At 37.9% G+C, this 21,544-nt stretch overlaps 1 protein-coding gene across 1 annotated transcript in view; it reads right to left on the reverse strand.

Moving 5' to 3' along the window:
- LOC126092308 (engulfment and cell motility protein 1) overlaps positions 1 to 20,676 on the reverse strand; it is a 58,530-nt gene extending 37,854 nt beyond the window's left edge. The window contains exons 1-3 of the mRNA XM_049907833.1: positions 19,734 to 20,676; positions 16,124 to 16,462; positions 9,759 to 10,004 (exon numbers count right to left, since the gene is read on the reverse strand). Of these exons, the coding sequence (XP_049763790.1) occupies positions 9,759 to 10,004; positions 16,124 to 16,462; positions 19,734 to 20,591 (1,443 nt within the window). The 5' untranslated portion in view covers positions 20,592 to 20,676. The remainder of the gene's footprint in view (positions 1 to 9,758; positions 10,005 to 16,123; positions 16,463 to 19,733) is intronic.
- Positions 20,677 to 21,544: the final 868 nt, after the last annotated feature.

Here is a 21,544-nt window from a genome sequence, read left to right on the forward strand (position 1 = left end):
AAAAAAAAACTTAATTTATTACTTCTTTACTACCCACTCTATTTGTAACATAATTTGCAGACAGTATCTATGTATATCAATTGATGTACCAAAAAAAGTATATCATTGTACAACACACAGTTCAGGAGATATAATATCATAAACATTGAGATATGTGAAAAACTTGCATTTGCTTAATATGGAATGATAACCATGAAGACTATATTCATTCAGTGTTTCATGAGCGCACTTAGTGACTTTCAACATACTTTAAGCACAATTTCAAACCTTTTTTAAATTTTTCTACTTAGATGCTTGACATCAAATATATTAACACATCTGTAAAGTAATCAGATGTTTGAAGCTGTTTTATGCAAGAGAGTTTGATTCTTTAACGAACTGGGCATTTACTGGTTTCCTACTAAAATGTTTGTGGTCACAGCATGGTTAGAATTTCTGCAACATTGTAAACCTAAACCAGACACAGGAAGCATCAATTCATGGTCTGTAAATCTTCAAGGATTTAGTAGGAAATGTAACCTTACAAGTACTTGTGCCTATCATTCACTGAAAGTTTAATTTTAGTTGTAAATATTTGTCATGTATTATTGTTTTCCTGACATGGTCTAAATCCTGGAGGACCTCATCACTATGGATCAATTGCAATGAAAGTAAATCTAATCTAATCTAATCTAAAAACGGACACTGCCATTCATCTTGCCTCTGAATACAGATGAATGCTAACAGGCCTTACACCAGTCTGATCTGTTGTTAGCAGAGGTGAAGCATGTCAGTTGTACTTTTTAAATTTCCCTAACCAACCACTAAATGTTTTCCACTGACTTTAAACTACCTACAATAACTGCAGAAACGACTGACAAAGTGCAACAAAACTTTCCTTTCAATTTTAACGCAGAAAATATTACTTGTGTAACAGTGATTGCAGAAAAAAGCAGGTTAAAAACAAAAAAGGTAACATGTATGTCTCGCCCAGTGGCAGCCAACCAACCCTGTTCTACTCCACCTCATGTTGTTCAGAGATATAGGATGTAATGTTTACAATTAATGCATAATTAGCCTGCCTATTTCAGTTTACATCCATCATTATGATACCAAAAGCTAAAAGTGTTTTCATAAGGGACACTTAGTGGAAGTTCAACTTGCACCCAGCCATTGTGTTCCCACAATCCAGATCAACAACATTACATGAAGGGATTGTACAGTGGTTCCACAACAAATGCTGTTACACAAAGAAACCAGGAATGCCAATATAGAGTCTGCCTCTGTGATAAATCAATCTAATTACTTTAGTATTGGTGTTCCACCTTTGGACAGTATGCATTTCAAATTTTTGGACTTCCAGGTGTGATAAAATTCTGTTGTTAGACCAAACAGAGCTCTCTAACAAGTATAAACAAGTGACAAGGACCATGCCATTTCTTGTGATCACCATCAGAAGAAAATATGTTTTTACTTGACGATACTTATTCAGCTTATGGTTTTCCTATTCTGCACCACACAGTTAATATCATTTAGCTTTCAGTGCTATGTGAAGAAATTCACACTTTATGTTCCCAATTTGTGACATTATTTGAGACTGGTCTATGACAACCATGAATTTCAGACCACATTTTTTGAAGCTCACCATATTCCGTTGGCCCTTCTGGATGAAGTGAAACTGAAATTAGACAGGCTGGAACAACAGAGAATTCTTTTGTCTATTTCTTTTAGACAATGGGCCTCTCCCTTAGTGGGTGTACATAAGCCTGGGACATTCCACTCATGTATGTCAACTTTTAACTTACTGTCTGTGAGCAAATAGAAGTTCATGAACTTTTTTACAAATTAGCAAATGATCAGTTATTTATAATAACTGACCTGGCACAGGCTATTTACAGCTTGCATAAGCCAAAAAATTGAAGAAACTCTTGATATTAAGTACACCTGTCAACCCTTATCATCAAATTAATAGGTTGCCATCTGGGGTCACAAGTGAATCTGCTAGTTTCCAAAGGTTTTTATAACAGCTGATAGCAGATATTCCCAACGTATCAATTATCCTGCTGACCTCATGATTACAAATCATACAAACAAGGAACATTTAGGAAATTTACATCAGGTTTTTGTGGCTCTGTCTGGTAGGGTCTGTGTGATTTTTCTGAATGTTAATTTTTTCAATCTTCTGTCACTTACCTAGAAGATGTCCATATTAAAGAGGGGACTACGTTGAGGCAATCAAAAATATGCCAGGTCTCAAATATGTGAGGACCTCCAGGTGTTTCTCTGTGAAATGCTCAGTGAAGCATGCTAGGGCTTACAGTAATAGATGACTGGCAACACTCACCAGACCCCAGTTCATGACAGCCAGGATTGGCAAGCCCATACCAGCAAATAAATGCTGCACTTCCTGAGTGAATACTCACCATTTAGAATGACCTCATTCAAAGGGATCGCTGCAAGTAGTGAATAAACAGCATCTCCAGTTAGGAGGTCACAACAGTGTCTTGTTGTTGTTGTTGTTGTTGTTGTTGTTGTTGTTGTGGTCTTCAGTCCTGAGACTGGTTTGATGCAGCTCTCCATGCTACTCTATCCTGTGCAAGTTTCTTCATCTCCCAGTACCTACTGCAGCCTACATCTTTCTGAATCTGCTTAGTGTATTCATCTCTTGGTCTCCCTCTATGATTTTTACCCTCCATGCTGCCCTCCAGTACTAAACTGGTGATCCCTTGATGCCTCAGAACATGTCCTACCAACCGATCCCTTCTTCTAGTCAAGTTGTGCCACAAACTCGTCTTCTCCCCAATTCTATTCAATACCTATTCATTAGTTATGTGATCTAGCCATCTAACCTTCAGCATTCTTCTGTAGCACCACATTTTGAAAGCTTCTATTCTCTTCTTGTCTAAACTATTTATTGTCCATGTTTCACTTCCATACATGGCTACACTCCATACAAATACTTTCAGAAACGACTTCCTGACACTTAAATCTATACTCAAAATTAACAAATTTCTCTTCTTCAGAAATGCTTTCCTTGCCATTGCCAGTCTACATTTTATATCCTCTCTACTACGACCATCATCAGTTATTTTGCTCCCCAAATAGCAAAACTCCTTTACTACTTTAAGTGTCTCATTTCCTAATCTAATTCCCTCAGAGTCACCCGATTTAATTCAGCTACATTTCATTATCACCATTTTGCTTTTGTTGATGTTCATCTTATACCCTCCTTTCAAGATACTGTCCATTCCATTCAACTGCTCTTCCAAGTCCTTTGCTGTCTCTGACAGAATTACAATGTCATCGGCGAACCTCAAAGTTTTTATTTCTTCTCCATGGATTTTAATACCTACTCCGAATTTTTCTTTTGTTTCCTTTACTGCTTCCTCAATATACAGATTGAATAGCATCGGGGAGAGGCTACAACCCTGTCTCACTCCCTTCCCAACCACTGCTTCCTTTCATGCCCCTCGACTCTTATAACTGCCATCTGGTTTCTGTACAAATTGTAAATAGCCTTTCGCTTCCTGTATTTTACCCCTGCCACCTTCAGAATTTGAAAGAGAGTATTCCAGTCAACATTGTCAAAAGCTTTCTCTAAGTCTACAAATGCTAGAAACGTAGGTTTGCCTTTCCTTAATCTTTCTTCTTAGATAAGTCGTAGGATCAGTATTGCCTCACGTGTTCCAACATTTCTGCGGAATCCAAACTGATCTTCCCTGAGGCCAGCTTCTACCAGTTTTTCCATTCGTCTGTAAAGAATTCGCGTTAGTATTTTGCAGCTGTGACTTATTAAACTGACAGTTCGGTAATTTTCACATCTGTCAACACCTGCTTTCTTTGGGATTGGAATTACTACATTCTTCTTGAAGTCTGAGGGAATTTCGCCTGTCTCATACATCTTACTCACCAGATGGTAGAGTTTTGTTAGGCCTGGCTCTCCCAAGGCTGTCAGTAGTTCTAATGGAATGTTGTCTACTCCTGGTGCCTTGTTTCGACTTAGGTCTTTCAGTGCTCTGTCAAACTCTTCACGCAGTATTATATCTCCCATTTCATCTTCATCTACCTCCTCTTCCATTTCCATAATATTGTCCTCAAGAACATCACCCCTGTATAGACCCTCTGTATACTCCTTCCACCTTCCTGCTTTCCCTTCTTTGCTTAGAACTGGGTTTCCATCTGAGCTCTTGATATTCATGCAAGTGGTTCTCTTTTCTCCAAAGGTCTCTTTAATATTCCTGTAGGCAGTATCTATCTTACCCCTCTTGAGATAAGCCTCTACATCCTTACATTTGTCCTCTAGCCATCCCTGCTTAGCCATTTTGCACTTCCTGTCGATCTCATTTTTGAGACGTTTGTATTCCTTTTTGCCTGCTTCACTTACTGCATTTTTATATTTTCTCCATTCATCAAGTAAATTCAGTATCTCTTCTGTTACCCAAGGATTTCTACTAGCCCTCGTCTTTTTACCTACTTGATCCTCTGCTGCCTTCACTATTTCATTCCTCAAAGCTACCCATTCTTCTTCTACTGTATTTCTTTCCCCCATTCCTGTCAATTGTTCCCTTATGCTCTCCCTGAAACTCTGTACAACCTCTGGTTTAGTCCGTTTATCCAGGTCCCATCTCCTTAAATTCCCACCTTTTTACAGTTTCTTCAGTTTTAATCTACAGTTCATAACCAATAGATTGTGGTCAGAGACCACATCTTCCCCTGGAAATGTCTTACAATTTAAAATCTGGTTCTTAAATCTCTGTCTTACCATTATATAATCTATCTGAAACCTTTTAGAATCTCCAGGGTTCTTCCATGTATACAACCTTCTTTCACGATTCTTGAACCAAGTGTTAGCTATGATTAAGTTATGGCGCAAAATTCTACCAGGCGGCTTCCTCTTTCATTTCTTAGCCCCAATTCATATTCACCTACTACGTTTCCTTCTCTTCCTTTTCCTACTGTCGAATTCCAGTCACCCATGACTATTAAATTCTCGTCTCCCTTCACTACCTGAATAATTTCTTTTATCTCATAATACATTTCCTCAATTTCTTCATCATCTGCAGAGCTAGTTGGCATATAAACTTGTACTACTGTAGTAGGTGTGGGCTTCGTATCTATCTTGGCCACAATAATGCATTCACTATGCTGTTTGTAGTAGCTTACCCGCGCTCCCATTTTTTTATTCATTATTAAACCTACTCCTGCATTTCCCCTATTTGATTTTGTATTTATAACCCTATAGTCACCTGACCAGAAGTCTTGTTCCTCCTGCCACCGAACTTCACTCATTCCCACTATATCTAACTTTAACCTATCCATTTCCCTTTTTAAATTTTCTAACCTACCTGCCCGATTAAGGGATCTGACATTCCACGCTCCGATCCATAGAACGCCAGTTTTCTTTCTCCTGATAACGACATCCTCTTGAGTAGTCCCCGCCCGGAGATCCAAATGGGGGACTATTTTACCTCCGGAATATTTTACCCAAGAGGACACTACCATCATTTAATCATACAGTAAAGCTGCATGCCCTCGGGAAAAATTACAGCTGTAGTTTCCCCTTGCTTTCAACCGTTTGCAGTACCAAAATAGCAGGGCCGTTTTCGTTAGTGTTACAGGGCCAGATCAGTCAATCATCCAGACTGTTGCCCCTGCAATTACTGAAAAGGCTGCTGCCCCTCTTCAGGAACCACACGTTTTTCTGGCCTCTCAACAGATACCCCTCCGTTGTGGTTGCACCTACGGTACGGTTATCTGTGTCGTTGAGGCACGCAAGCCTCCCCACCAACGGCAAGGTCCATGGTTCAGGGGGGGAAGAACAGTGTCTTAGCCAGCCAATTTAAGGCCAAGTGGCTGCAGGCTCACTCTCACTTTTGTTTGAAAATAAATGCATTGCTTTCCAGCAGTCTTCCTACCGAAACTTCCTGGCAGATTAAAACTGTGTGCCCAACCGAGACTCGAACTCGGGACCTTTGCCTTTCGCGGGCAAGTGCTCTACCATCTGAGCTACCGAAGCACGACTCACGCCCGGTACTCACAGCTTTACTTCTGCCAGTATCTCGTCTCCTACCTTCCAAACTTTACAGAAGCTCTCCTGCGAACCTTGCAGAACTAGCACTCCTGAAAGAAAGTGAGTCGTGAATCATCAAACTATCACATTCTTGAGGTAATATTATGAAGAAGAACAATGTAAGGTGTAAAAACCGTCAGGGTATACATCAACAGAGAGAAGTAGCTGTTAAGATACTATTTCTGTACATTGTATTACCTACTGGATGATATCTGTTATTGCGCTGATATACTCCCTTTTCATAGAACATAAACATAACAGAAAATATTTCTTGCCTGCTTAGGAATGCAAAACATTGAAGAAGCCAAAAAACATAGTTCTAGCTCATTACATCAGCATAAACAGCTGTTGATTAACAATTTTCAACAATCAGCAGACATTTCAACTCTACCCAATTTTAACTCAGTCAATGTGAAATGTCAGCTATCTTTATTGCATCAAAATATTCGAGGACTGAGAAATAAAATTAATGAATTAATTATCTGCACAGATGAATCTGAGTCCTCCAATCCAGCTGACATAATCAGCCTCTCTGAACATCATGCAACCACTGGTATAGAACTGTTAAGTGTTACAGGATTTAGGTTAGCCTCTCACTTTTGTAGAGCAGAAATGGAGAAAGGTAGAGTTGCCACATTCACCAGGAACTGTCATAAATTTAAGAAAATAGGCATTCATATATTTGGCCTAGAACAGCATATGGATGCATGCACAACAGAAGCAGAATTTCATAAAAAATCCTTCATAATATTAAATGTATATCGAGCACTTGCAGGTAACTTTAATCTGTTCATAAACCATCTTGAAGGTGTACTGGCCCATTTAACAACCAAAAACAAAGAAATAGTGGTTGCTGGTGACTTCAATGTAGATTTCCTTAAAGACTCTCCCCAATAAGAACTTATTTGAGTTAGTAACACTATCATTCAACTTACTTTCCACTGTAAAGTTCCCAACGAGGGTAGCCAATTGCTCACAAACAGCCACTGATAATATCTTTATAGAAAAGTTCAGTGAACAAAATTATATTACAAAACCAATAGTCAATGGCCTCTCAGACCATGACATGCAGTTCCTTCTGTTAAATATTAATACTGAACAGGATATAAAGTATGTTAAATCTGAACTCAAGAGGGTAATCAATAAGCCAAAAATTGATTATTTTAGGGCACTCCTCAGAGACGTTCACTGGAGTGATGTTTACAGTTCTCATGGCATGAATGAAAAATATAACATTTTTGCTAATAAAGTGCTTACCTTATTCGAACACTGCTTTCCCCCAAAACTTACCAAGGTTAGTGCAAAGTAAAACTTACCAAGGTTAGTGCAAAGTTTACAAAGAAGCCATGGATTACTCAAAGAATAGAGGTATATTGTAAAACAAAAAGAAAACTGTATCTGTCACTCCAAAACAGTTCTGATGTTTATGCAATAGTACAATACAAGAAATACTGAAAAATATTAAAGACTGTAATACGGACATCAAAGCAAATATATTGCAGGAAAAGACAGTCATATCAGATAACAAAATAAAGACAATATGGGATGTAGTGAAGGAGGAGACCAGTAGATCCAGACATGAAGAGGGGCCAATAGCATTAAGAGTAAATGATACATTGGTGACAGATGTGTATAGTGTTGCAGAACTTTTTAACAAACATTTTATAACTGTTACTGAAAAGGTGGGGGTTGTCAGGTTCTGTAGATGCTGCCATGGGATACCTCAGACCAGACATTTCAAATAACTTCCATAATGTGAATTGGACCCTCACTACCCCAGCAGAAGTAATGTCTATCATAAAATCTTTAAAATCAAAAACTTTCTAGTGGCTATGGTGAAATATCAACAAAGTTAATTAAAAATGTGATTTTGAGTTAATTAACATATTAAGCTGGCTGTGTAACCAGTCTTTTGTCAGTGGAATATTTCCTGAATGGTTGAAATATGCTGAAGTTAAGCCACTGTTTAAGAAGGAAGATAAAGAAATAGCATCAAATTTCCGTCCAATTTCACTTTTGCCAGCATTCTCAAAAAGTTTAGAAAAGGTAATGTACAATCGGCTTTATAACCATCTTATCACATATAACATACTGTCAATGTCGCAGTTCGAATTTCTAAAGGGTTCTGATACTGAGAAGGCTATCTACACACACAGTGAAAATGTACTTAATTCATTAGACAAAATATTGCAAGCATTTGACTGTGTAAATCACAATATCCTCTTAAGTAAATTCGAATATTATGGTGTAACAGGAAATGCTGCAGAATGGTTCAAATCTTATATCTCTGGCAGGAAACAAAGGGTGTTACTAGGAAAGAGACACGCATTAAGCCATCAGGCATTCACAAGTATTACTAATGTTGTGCCTTCTAAGCAAATAAGCTTTATTTCAAAATGATTATCTCTTTGCTGTTGCAAGTTCTACTGGGATTTCAGCTGTCTTTAAGATAAGTGAATATATCTGTTCTAAATGTTGAATAGTTGGAATGCTTTAGCTTGCTAAGATACAGTCAACAATAGAGACTGAACTTTAATTACATTTACAGGAACCAGGCCATTTATTTTGTTTTCCGATAAGGGTATAACAAAAAGATATGTCCAACTTTCAGGAAACATTCCTGACACATAGAAGGGGAAAATTTGTTATTTGGACATGGGTCTGGAAATATTTTCTTTACATGTCAGACCTCATTTTCTACTTTGCTTCATAATCACATTAACCATGCAAAACACACAGAAACAGAATCTACTGACATTACATGAAATGTTTTCTTACATGAAATGTTCAAAATATTCTCTTGGTTACAGACTGAAACACTTTCCTAATTGAAATGTTCAAAATGCCCTCCATTTGCAGTGATACATGCATCGACCTGCCATCACGCTGAATCACTAATGTATCCCTGAGAATCACATCACCAACAAAGCTTTTCTGTCAGCATTTGGGCTGGCACTGGTGCCTTTTATGCCGTCATGTTGTTCCACCCAGGCTCAACGGAGAAACTTTTCATGCTTTCTTAGAGATTAGTCTACCTGTTCTACTAGAACAAACTAGAATTTTATTTGTGCGGGCATTTGAAAGCCCTTGTGTATGAAACCCAGGAACAAGGTGTACAGTCTTTGTGCCTGCAGTGTGGACAGCTGTGAAACAATACACATTCCCCCAGGGATACATCAGCATATCAAAGATTCAATCTGATGGTGGGTTTATGCATGTGTCTCTGCTAACAGAGGCAGAGGGTATTTTGAGCATTTCATGTAGGAAGGTGTTTCATACAGTAACCAAGAGAGTATGTTGAACATGTCACGTAAGGAACCACTTCATGTAACACTGGTACTTTCTGTTTTTGTGCATTTCCAATTATTAATCTGGTTATGAAGAGAGGTAGACAGTGAGCTCTAACATGGAAATAAAACATTTTCAGACCCATGCCCATATCATACTTACTTTCCCTATATGTGAGGAATGTTTCCTGGAAGTTTGGACATACCTTTCGTTACAGCCTGTATATAACCATTATGACAACGTATAAAGCAAGAAAGAGAAATATGCACTATACTGAACAGACCAACATAGCATCAGGCATATTGCACAATAAATATCATTTCATAAAACAAGAACTATAAAATTCTCTGAACATACTGAATTAGGAAACAAAATGGCAGCACAAACACAGAGTAACTGGAGAACAGAGAAGCATTAGTACCTTAACAAAATCTTCTGTTGTTGCACGCATCTCTTTCCATGTCTTGTTTAACAGCACAATACAAACACAGAAAAATTCTTCAAAGGGATGATCATGCGTGAAGAACATCGGATGAAAATTTTGCCCCTGTTCACTAGGTGGTTCTCCTATTCGTAGAACTTCACACAGCAACTTGCACAGTTCCACACTTGTACGACCAAATGGGCACTCGTGTTCATCTGCTCGACATGAGTTCTCTAAAACCACCTGGTGAGAGTAAAAAATTAACACAAAACATCTCAGATGCTTGATACAGAAACATTTAATTGCAAGTGAAATGCAGAGCAGTAACATGAAATTAAATGCAAAGTCAATGTTGTGCTATCCGAGTAACACATCTTTAAAAAAAGAACTTTGCACATAACACTGCCACAATTTATAGTTCATTGTTTCCCCTATTATCTGTTTCTTACTTCTATAGATCATTTTGAAAAGTAATCTTTAACACCACCACCTTTGAAACATGTAGAGACTAGCTGTAAACCAGTGACCCAAGTGAACATCTAAGCCTCTTAGACCCATTCCACCAACGTCAAGCAGACATCTAAATGGCATGCTGCCATGTCTGTTTTACATTCACGTGGCTGCTGTTGCACACAGAATGGCACGGCATGATAAAGCCCATCATGTTAGTCCTTCCCGGCCTCTCAGCACAATCCCAGAGAAAACCAACAAGAACAAATGCTAGCACGGGTTTTAGTGGAGGAATTTCAGCAAATAATGTAAGGAACATAACGATGGATTACCCTTACTTCAGCTTTGTCTGTAAACTGGCAGTTTTCTAACATATAATTTTTGTTGAGATTGTTATCACTCCATTTACTGTAAATACATTTTTGAAAATGGTACACTAAAACATCTTTAAATGATTGAAAAACTTCTTTACCATATTCATGTTCTTTCTTGTTCATGTTTTGAAATGATACGCTGTATTCCTCGAATACAACAGTCCACAACTTTTTTGTATGAACCCTGTCCCGAATTCCTCTCCTGTGTCAACCTCTTCATCTCAGAGTATCACTTGTAACTTATTATTTGCTCAATTATTTGACGGATGTATTCCAATCACTGTCTTCCTCTATAGTTTTTACCCTCTACAGCACTCTGTAGTACCATAGAAGTTATTCCCTGATGTCTTGTCAGTGTTTTCCACATATTCCTCTCCGCTCCAATTCTGCACAGAACTTCCTCATTCCTTATCAGTCCACCTAATTTTCAACATTCGTCTGTAGCGCAGCACCTCAAATGCTTCGAACCTTTTCTGTTCCGTTTTTCCCACAATCCATATTACACTATCATATAATGTTGTGCTCCAAACTCACATTCTCATAAATTTCTTCCTCAAATTAAGATCTACATGTAATACTAGTAGACTTCTCTTGGCCAGAAATGCCCTTTTTGCTAGTGCTAGTCTGATTTTGATGTTCTCCTTGTTCTGTCTATCATTGATTATTTTCTGCCCATGTAGTAAAATTCCTTAACTTAATCTGCTTCGTGAGATGTTAAATTTCTCGCTGTTCTCATTTCTGCTGCTTTCGTCTTTCTTCAATTTACTCTCAAACCATATTCTGCACTCATTAGACCGTTCATTCCATTTGGCAGATCATATAATTCTTCTTCACTTTCACTGAGGACAGCAATGTTGTCAGCAAAATTGTATCATTGGTATCCTTTCACCTTGGATTCTAATTCCACTCCTGAACGTTCCTTTTATATCCATCATTGCTTCTTCGATGTATAGATTTTTCCTCAGAATTTCAAACATCTTGCAACATTTATTTGACATTGTCAAATGCTTTTTCCAGGTCAACAAATCCTATGAAGAGTCTTGATTTTTCTTTAGTCTTCCTTCCGTTATCAACCACAGTGTGAGAACTGCCTCTCTGGTGCTTTTACTTTTCCTAAAGCCAAACTGATCATCATCTAACACATCCTCAATTTTCTTTTCTATTCTTCCGTATATTATTCTTCTCTGCAACATGGATGCACCAGCTGCTAGGCTGATTGTGCCATAATTCTACACTTGTCTGCTTTTGCAGTCTTCAGAATTTTGTGGATGATATTTTTCCGAAATTCGGATGTTATATAGCCAGACTCATATATTCTAACAACAACATGAACAGTCGTCGCTTCCCCCAATGATTTTAGACATTCTAATGGAATGTTATCTATACTTTCCACCTTATTTGATCTTAAATCTTCCAAAGCTCTGTTATATTCTAATTCTAATACCATCTCCCTTATCTCTTCTAAATCGACCCCTGCTTCTTCTTCAATTACTACCTATCTGCTCTCTCCTCTGCATTTAACAATGGAATTCCTATTGCACTCTTAATGTTACCACCCTTGCTTTTAATTTCACCGAAGGCTGTTTTGACTTTCCTATATGCTGAGTCAGTCCTTCCGACAATCATTTCTTTTTGATTTCTTCACATTTTTCATGCAGTCATTTTGTCTTAGCTTCCCTGCACTTCTTATTTATTTCATTCCTCAGTGTCTTGTATTTCTGTATTCCTGAATTTCCTTGAACATTTTTGTACTTTCTTCTTTCATCAATCACATGAAGCATTTCTTCCATTACCCATGGTTTTTTCAATGTTGTCTTCTTTGTACCTATGTTTTTCTTTCCAACTTCTGTGATTGCTCTTTAGAGCCATGCCCATTCCTCTTCAACCGTACTGCCTACTGAGCAGTTCTTTATTGCAGTATCTATAACCTAAGAGAACATTAGTACATCTGCATCCCACTTCTTTGTGTACTGTTTCTTCCTCGGTAATCTCTTATACCTCATCCTACTCTTCATCACTACTACATTGTGATCTAAGTCTATATCTGCTCCTGGGTACACATTACAATCCAGTATCTTATTTCAGGATCTCTGTCTAACCATGATGTAATATAACTGCAATCTTCCTGTAGATCCAGACCTTTTCAAAGTATGTCTCCTCCTCTTTGTTTCTTGAACAGAGTATTCACGATTATTAGCTAAAATTTATTACAGAACTCAATTAGTCTTTCTTCCCTCTCATTCCTAGTACCAAGCCTACACACTCCTGTAACACTTTCTCCTGCTCTTCCCCTACACTCACATATCAGTCCTCCATGCCTATCAGATTTTCATCTCCCTTTACATACCCCATTACCCTTTCAATATCCTCTTACCCTTTCAATATCCTCCTATACTTTGTGTTTAGCTTGCAACATCAGGATGTATTCTTGTTGCTGGTGTCAGTTTGTTGTCAATTCCAGTGAGAACACCCTATCACTGAACTTTTCACAGTAACGCACTCTCTGCCCTATCTACCTATTCACAATGAATCCTACTCCTGTTATACCATCTTCTGCTGCTGTTTGTAGTATCCTATACTCATCTGACCAGAAATCCTTGTTGCCTTTCCATTTCACTTCACTGACCCCCAATATATGTGGACTGAGCATTTGCATTTCCCTTTTCAGATTTTCTAGCTTCCCTGGCACGTTCAAGCTTCTGACATTCCATGCCTCGACCCCTAGAATGTTATCTTGTAGAATGTTACCATTTTGATGATTATTCAATCTTTTTCTCATGGTCAACTCCCCCTTCGCAGTCCTGTCCCAGAGATCCAAATGGGGGACTATTCCAGAATCTTTTGACAATGGAGAGATTGCAACAACACTTTTCAATTACAGATATCATGTGGATACACATTATTTCTCTTTAATGCAGCAGTTTCTATTGCCTTCTTCATCCTCATGCTGTTGATCATTCCTGATTCTTCCACCTTTCAGGGGCAATTTCCCACCCCAAAGACAAGAGAGTGCCCTGAACCTCTGTCCACTCCTCTGGCCCCTCTAACAAGGCCATTGGCAGAATGAGGGTGACTTCTTACGCAGGAAGTCTTTGGCCACCAATGCCGTTTATTATTCAAATTTAACTGATGGTGGAGTTTAAACCCAGGACGTATGACATTTTGATTGCTAATCAAAGACGCTACCTCTAGATCACTAACAAAATTACTTTCTTAATGTCTATTTCCCAAGCCATGTGTAGGTTTATGAGAAGAAGTTACAAAAACAAAAAGAAAGGTGACAGCAGAAAGTAGGAACTGATGTACAAGCTACTGTTGCCTGTCGGATTAAAACTGAAAAATCTAAATACATGTTGAAGAAGACACACAGAACACTTAAGTTTGTACCATCCAAACAGCACAGTAATGTTAAATTTCAACAGTGATTACAAAATATGAAAACAAACAATACACAGCACTGAACTGTATGCTGACTAGTTCTAAAAATATATTTTTCCAGTTACCTCGATAGAAGGGAGAGTGGCCAAATTATGGGACAACTGCAGAGCTCACTTTTGTTACAAGAATACTGCTTGAAAAATAATGGGAGGAAAAAAAGTCACTCGTATAATGGAGGCATATGACCACATAATACAGCACATATGGAAATTTGCTTTTGACAGGAATTGCTCTTAGCGACTGGGCTATCTAGGCACAACACACATCATCAGCAGAATAAACATACCTTCCAAATTGTACCACTCTATTTATCAGTTATTTTAGAACACAAATTTGCTATCTATAAACATCACATTTCACAGAGCATAACTTGATCCAAATGTGAATGGTTTTGCAAACAGCTACACTGACTTTACCCACCAGAAATTGTCTACAGACATGTTACATGATATTACTCTGGTTTTGAATCAAAAACACTAGAAGAAAAATGAGGAAATAAAACAGCAGTTTCATTTAGAAAGGGGCCTAGTTGATATATTTCAAGACGGCCGTGACACGGTTATATGGAAAGAATGGTTTTACATAAATCCTCAAACGATATTTGAAAAAATCTGGAGGAGGACATTGTGATAACTGGGACATACAAATCTTCAAAGACAAGAGACACTCAAATAGTAATAATGTCACATGAGAAGAAGGATTGAACTGTCTGGGAGATCTTCATGTACAACTGCATCAAGCTTGCTAGAGAGAAAAGAATGGACAATGGTGGTGGTGATTTAACTCACTCAAAAATTAAAATCTACACTAGATAAAATAGAATTCCTAATAAATAATCACAGAAAGTGAGTCAATTGTAGCAGGACCAACAAGCACAAAAAGAAGAATATTCACAAGTTGTGGTTTGGGAAGATTTATAAGTAGTGCACTAGCTTAAGGGAGACACTCACAATGCCAATATGTTGTCTGAATCAAAAACTAATGTACGTAACAAAAATCAAATTCCAGGTTTTTCAATAATTACGTGCAACCAACTGACAGTCAAGACTAAACACCATAAGAAACCAGGTACGGATGAAATTGTATCCTACAGAAAGAAAGACAGTAATAGTGACGCAACTCTAGCATGGTATTAGGGAAGTGACTGATTCCACCGTCTTGATTGACCCCTGACATCATCAATATGGTGGAAACAACTATGTCTAGTGTATACAAAATAGTTACGATGTCACTACATATACATGCCAACAAATGCAAACAAGAAAAAAAATGACACAAGAACTTGTCAATCCAACAATAAAAGGAAACTAATGGGACAAGTGCAGGAAACAGAGGATTTAGGAGAAGCTAAATATATAACAATACAAAACACCGCACCATCCGAAAATATTATTAAAAAAACTCAACTCACAACAAAACGTTACAGCCACACAACCAACAGTAACTGTACACTTCACTTGACCTATATTTCTCAAACAAAGTCCACGATACCAAAAAAACCATCATCTCCAATTCGAAAAGCAGAATTGGACATTTTCCTTGACCTTTATAACAGCCATAAACTTCTCACATCTACATAACTCACAAAACACCACTGAAACAAAAAACCCCAACAATTCGAAAACCCAAAAACCCCCATGTTCACAACATCAATTAAAGTACAACCAAAATGCCATAAATATAAAACACACAAAACATCACAATTACCGCAAAACACACACACACACACACACACACACACACACACACACACCAAACTAATCAGACCTCACAAAAACACCAAACACATAAACAAAAGGAAAAAAACATAATAATTCATTGAAAACAAAGCAAACACTTCAAAACCGTGTTATTACCCAAACAAACAAACCCACATCACCACAGTCATAACCAAGATTCAAATGAACCCAATGTTAAATTCAACACACAAACATCCACCAACAGCGCGCCATAGTGACGCCACACACAACAAAACCATTACATCACAGGACAAAGCAGACAGATGGAATCGGTCGGTTCCAATGACCCATACATACAATAAAGGGAAATTACCTTCACATAGATCTAAAAAACATAATACTGTACAGTAGCTGTCTGTACCTTAGTATAACTCTCTGTATGGTTCCGAGCAAAATAAACCATGCAATCCAGTGCCAGCATTCCAGGAGGAGTTTCCATAAAATCCAAAGCTGGATTAATGTCATGCTTGAAGCCAAGCTTCTTGTAGTCCTTTGCAAAAACTCCAAGTTGACGCCTTGATGCCAAATCGCCACCTCCAGAATTTCCAATATCTGTATCAAATGCAATTCGACGCAATTCTTTAATTTTGTCATGTGCATCCTGATCTTGAGAATCCATGCGAGTGTTCATACGATGCTCCAGCAGGCCCAAAGTTAATGTTTGGAGAACGTACAACTGATGTGCCATTTCTGTTCCTACCTGAAACAGAATTTTAAAGGTGATTTATTCAATGATCCTGTGACTTTTCTGCAACAGGCACGTCAATATGTATGTGTTAGCAAAAATGTATGTTCCTTCTTGATAGATTAACAAATTTGAAATGTTTTGTGTGTGTATGTGGGGGGGGGGGGGGGGGGGGGGGGGAGGTTGCTTGGGGCTTTTGTATTGATCTTCCTTTTCAATATTTTTAAAATTTTCTTGTGCAGGCTACACATTTGGTAAATCATATATTTAATTACTTTTGTTTTTCATGACTATATACAAACTGTACAAGGTAACATAAACAGAGAAGCACCAAAGAAGAGACGTGTGTTTCAGCGCGGGTTCATTTAGCAAATGTGAGAACATCAAGGAGATACTCATCAGACTTCAGTGGAAGTCACCATAAGAGGTACTTTCTGCACCAAAGAAAGGATTACCATTAAATGTCAAAGAGTTTATGACACAAGATGATTTCAGAAACACATCACATCATCCTAAAAAGAAGTTAATGCTCTCATCAATCAGACGATTGGTTTGAGTGCCACTGTTCTTTACTAGGCATGCTCCTGTTGTAAGTAGTAAGCTGTTGCCTCCAACCTTTGAACTCATTTATCCAGCCAGTTATAGTGAGCCCTACAGTTTAATGGAGACTCTGCAAACATCAGTATGAAGAAGCACTTTTCACATTAAAAAACCTTCCCTGAGGTGAAAGAAATGATAAGTTACAAATAAAAAACCAAAGACTCACCAGGGATCAAACTCAAGATCTATGTATCCACAGTCGAGTACTTGACCACTGTGCCACAAAGCTTCAAATACCATTTCGTGAAATAACCGAAAAAGGAAAATCTGAGACAGCTAAACTTACAGATAAATTTACCAACAGTCATTGTTTCCACACATTATAATCGCAAAAGGAGCAGGAAAGGCACCATGCCACACATTGCAATGTGGCTTGTGGGGCATAGATGTATACATAATTAGGAGCAGATGTTACACATAACATCTCTGAGTTAAAAAAGAGGTAGGGGTCTGGTCATGTGTTGGTAATCACAGAAGACAGATGCAGCTGAATGAATGTGTTATACCACACACACAGACAATTAGAAGAATAAGAGTTGGAGTTGGTATCAGTGACATGCCTTAATCTCAAAGTTTAAGAAATTGGTGAATTCTGGTGAGAAAGTCAAAATCGTATCTTCTCCATTTGTTAGGGTGGTAATAGACTGGAGTTTTTCATAAAAAAGTGATATATGAGAATGACATAACTATGAATTTTGCTGGGTCACCAATCACAAAAATAAATTGGTCAGATGGTTTGCATTTTTTTGACACAACATGAACTAAAATTACATTAACTGTAAACGTACTAACAACAAAAAAAGGACTTGCCTTTTAAAACAAGTAGGAATATGAGATTGGAATCTTACAGCATACAGAAATCTCTATCCAGTCCATATAACCTTATGACAGAGAACCCCAACAACAGACTAATTCTTCTGACAGCTCAAGCCAGAAGGTATTATTTAGCAATCAACTGGCTAAACATTTGCAACACAATGTCACAACCTGAATAACTTCTGAAGTACAACAATGTGATTCTGAGTTAGAGATTCTTACTAGCTACCATATAGGCCTACTATCACTCAACTGGCTACGAGCAACACCAACAACTTTCCAACATCAGCACGCAATGCAAGAGCTCCCAACAATGTGCACTTTAGCCAGTGCTATACTGTGTTAATAAAGTATCTCTAATCCAATTCCACACAACTGCAGGAAGATAACATATTAACACATATTGTATGACAGTTAAAACCTGAATTCAACAGCAGCAGCTTTGGGACAAAACAGAGTTTGTCCAAAAGGAAAGTAAATCACATACAATATGTATTTTGTACTTGATCTCAGTTAAGAATAAATTAAAGTCATGGATAGAAGTTGTCACAACATGAGATAGTGTTTAGACAAAATTACCTGTTGAAAGTGCACTGGAACTAATGACATCGCGCAACCACTGACCATCAGATCACCTACATAAATAGCTTTAAAACACCAGAGAAAATCATAGTAGTTTACTCATTAGTCAAGCTGTGGCTCTGTGGAAGAATTTAATTTTTTTTTTTTTTTTTTCAGAAATTAGTGTTCAAAGAATTTTCATGTTATCAGGACCAATGACAAGCCCTGTCCAGCCCAAGTCCACAGGTGGCATGCCCTATGTAATTTACCGTCAACAATCTGCTGACAATATATTCATTTCAGTGTCACATCTTGTTCATTCCATAAGACACTGTCATTCGCTATCAAGCAGAGGGCTGTCAAAATAACAATTACATGCTAGTACGAACTACTACACCTGCCAAGACATTAGACTCGCTGCCTGCAGTCCAGCTGAACACACATTAGTAGCATTGAAAATCAGCCCAAACCATAACAATGTCCTTTGAAACCTGTGTAGGTTTTTGTTAGCTTTACCTTTGCATTTATAACATTCTAAACCACAATTCCTGCCCTTTGGATAGAGATCTACCATACTTATTGCAACACACTCAGCTCCCGGTCGCCCCAAGTACTTTGTTTCACTTTTTTCCGTGACTCCTACAGAAGAAACACACAATTTCCAAAACCACAAAATTTGTAATCCACCTCTTCGTTGGTTGGTTGTAATGACTTCTGAGCAGCATATTTCCCACTCCTCTTCTACCCTACAACCTATAACAAATGTTGAAAATGGCATTTCAGCCTTGTATGTACTGTATCTGTGTGTTTCAACATCATGATGATAAATTTTCTTCTTTATAATGATCCATAAGTCAGTGGTTCATATGACACTGTGAATCAGCTGACTTACATAAAAAGTTCAGGGCAAAGTATTTGTGGTTTTTCTTTAGAAGTCACAGTAGTATTAATTAATGACTGGGACTTTGTTAACAGACTGCTTTAAATCTCACTCCACCCATCAAGAAACACCTTTAATGAAGTGCTGTATAGCACATAAATGTCATAGAATCAGTGTCATTGGTGCATGCAAATCTGGCTGTCACGACTCCGTAATATGAATGAAAGGATATTGCAAGAGAGATTTATTCTACAATTTTTGTTTTCATTCTGAGAAATATATTCTAATACTCCAAAAATTTACCCCTTCACATATCCATACACAATTTTCCAGCTTCACACATCTGAGAACACCGAGAGTTTACCTACAAGCAGTTTTATTTTAATGTTATGTACTGTTCCCATGCAACTATTAATTTTCTAAACTTACCTGTCCTGACACAGTTTGTATGACGTTGCTTAATATAACATTCCGGACTTGCTTTGAACACAATGTAGCAGCAACAGCTTTTCTTTTAACATGGTCGGCTTTAAGAAACAGTGCGTTAATGAGCGCAATGGCATTCTGTTGAATCACAGGATGTGGACTTTGCAGGTGCATTATCAAGTTCGGAAAAGTGACTTCTTTTTCTACTTGTCCATATTTTCCCGAACTATTCAGTACTATATTCTCGAGTATAGACAAAGAAGCCTGTATCACCTTTGCATCTTGTGTGACTGACTGATTGTTCACGTAACTGGCAACCTTATTTATGAATGGTATTTCTAATATATCCCATGAAACTATTCCGTGGTCCATTAGTTCCACAAAGGACGCCAAGCAATAAGCTAACATGTTGATTTTACACTTTCCCCCCTCAATCATATTTATTATTAACGCAAGTCCTTGTTTATTTATGAATTCCAAAGCAAATGTCATATCTGTACTTAATTTAGCAAGTCTCTGTAACGCTGCAAGTTTTTCGTCGTTTGTTCCTGTGTTCAGTTTCTGCAATATCTCCTGAGCAGTGGTAGATGGTGAATGTGTCAATCTCAGAACTGATCCGTTTTTAATCTCATTTCTATTTTTCTCCGTTATATAGTTCTGGTTGTTGTTTTCTGAAAACTGCAGTGCATACTGGTCAGGCTCCGAAAGTCCCCACCCATTGCATAGCTCCTGTATTATTGCTGCAAGCGGCTGCTTCTGATTGAACTCTATTAATTGAGGTACCTGATGTACCATTTCCACAGCAATCTTGACAATGTTCGCATCTTTGATGGCAGAGGTTTTCAGAACCTTAGTATTCATTGACGTGCTTTCTCACATAAACAATCTACGGGATCAAAACACCGCACCCCACAATTACCACTTGCCGTCACAGCGTCTTCGTGCATCACTGACTCAACTAGCAAGTAGCAACCAAAGATGGTCGTACCGTTCAGTGACAACAACATCCTACATACAATAATTTTTTATGAATTTATATATTAAATACAGTCCACCAGATTTGTCAGATTATTTGCACCTAACCAGGACTTCACATGGTATTCTGCACAAAGCTATGGAACCGAGGGTGTATGCGCCAGTAAAACATCTGGTTGTGTTGACGTTTCGGACCAGAAACCGGCATCATGTGACTGCCTGCCGAGGCGGAAATCTATGCTCGAATGGAATATGACTGTATATACGTAGCTGTAAAATTCGTGTACTTTTCCTCATTTTGATCCCTCAGTTATCTAAATGCACTAAACAAATTTACGAGCATACGAAAACGGCTAACTGCTATTAAAGGGAAAAGTATGATGCTAATTAATTTCATTTGTGCTTAAAAATATCCCGATAGAAAGACAGTGTGTGACTGCTATTTTTGTAACACGTATGAGACCCCATTGCAGAAGTAGACTCAAGAGTTAACAGTAGTCAACATCTGTTGTAACTATGCATTCAACCTAATTATCATTGTGCGTTAAATATTGAGAAATTTGTTGCGGTATTGAAGATTTTCTCGCAAAATTAATACAACAAGACAGTACCACACTCTGCTGGCACGCTGGGGATTACTTTAAATAAGCGAAATGAGAGTAAGCAAGCTATATGGGAGACAAGCGTAGCACACACCTTAGCACCTACTTTTAGAATGGCAAAGCACGTGCAGCCATGGAACCACAAATGTTACCCCATTTTCCTTTTGAGAACTAGAAGCAAACTGTTTAAAATACTGTATGTAAGTGATACACTCTTAGGAATAGCTCCACCGACCA

This window comes from Schistocerca cancellata, chromosome 7 (genome assembly GCF_023864275.1).
Source record: "Schistocerca cancellata isolate TAMUIC-IGC-003103 chromosome 7, iqSchCanc2.1, whole genome shotgun sequence".
Lineage (NCBI taxonomy): Eukaryota > Metazoa > Arthropoda > Insecta > Orthoptera > Acrididae > Schistocerca > Schistocerca cancellata.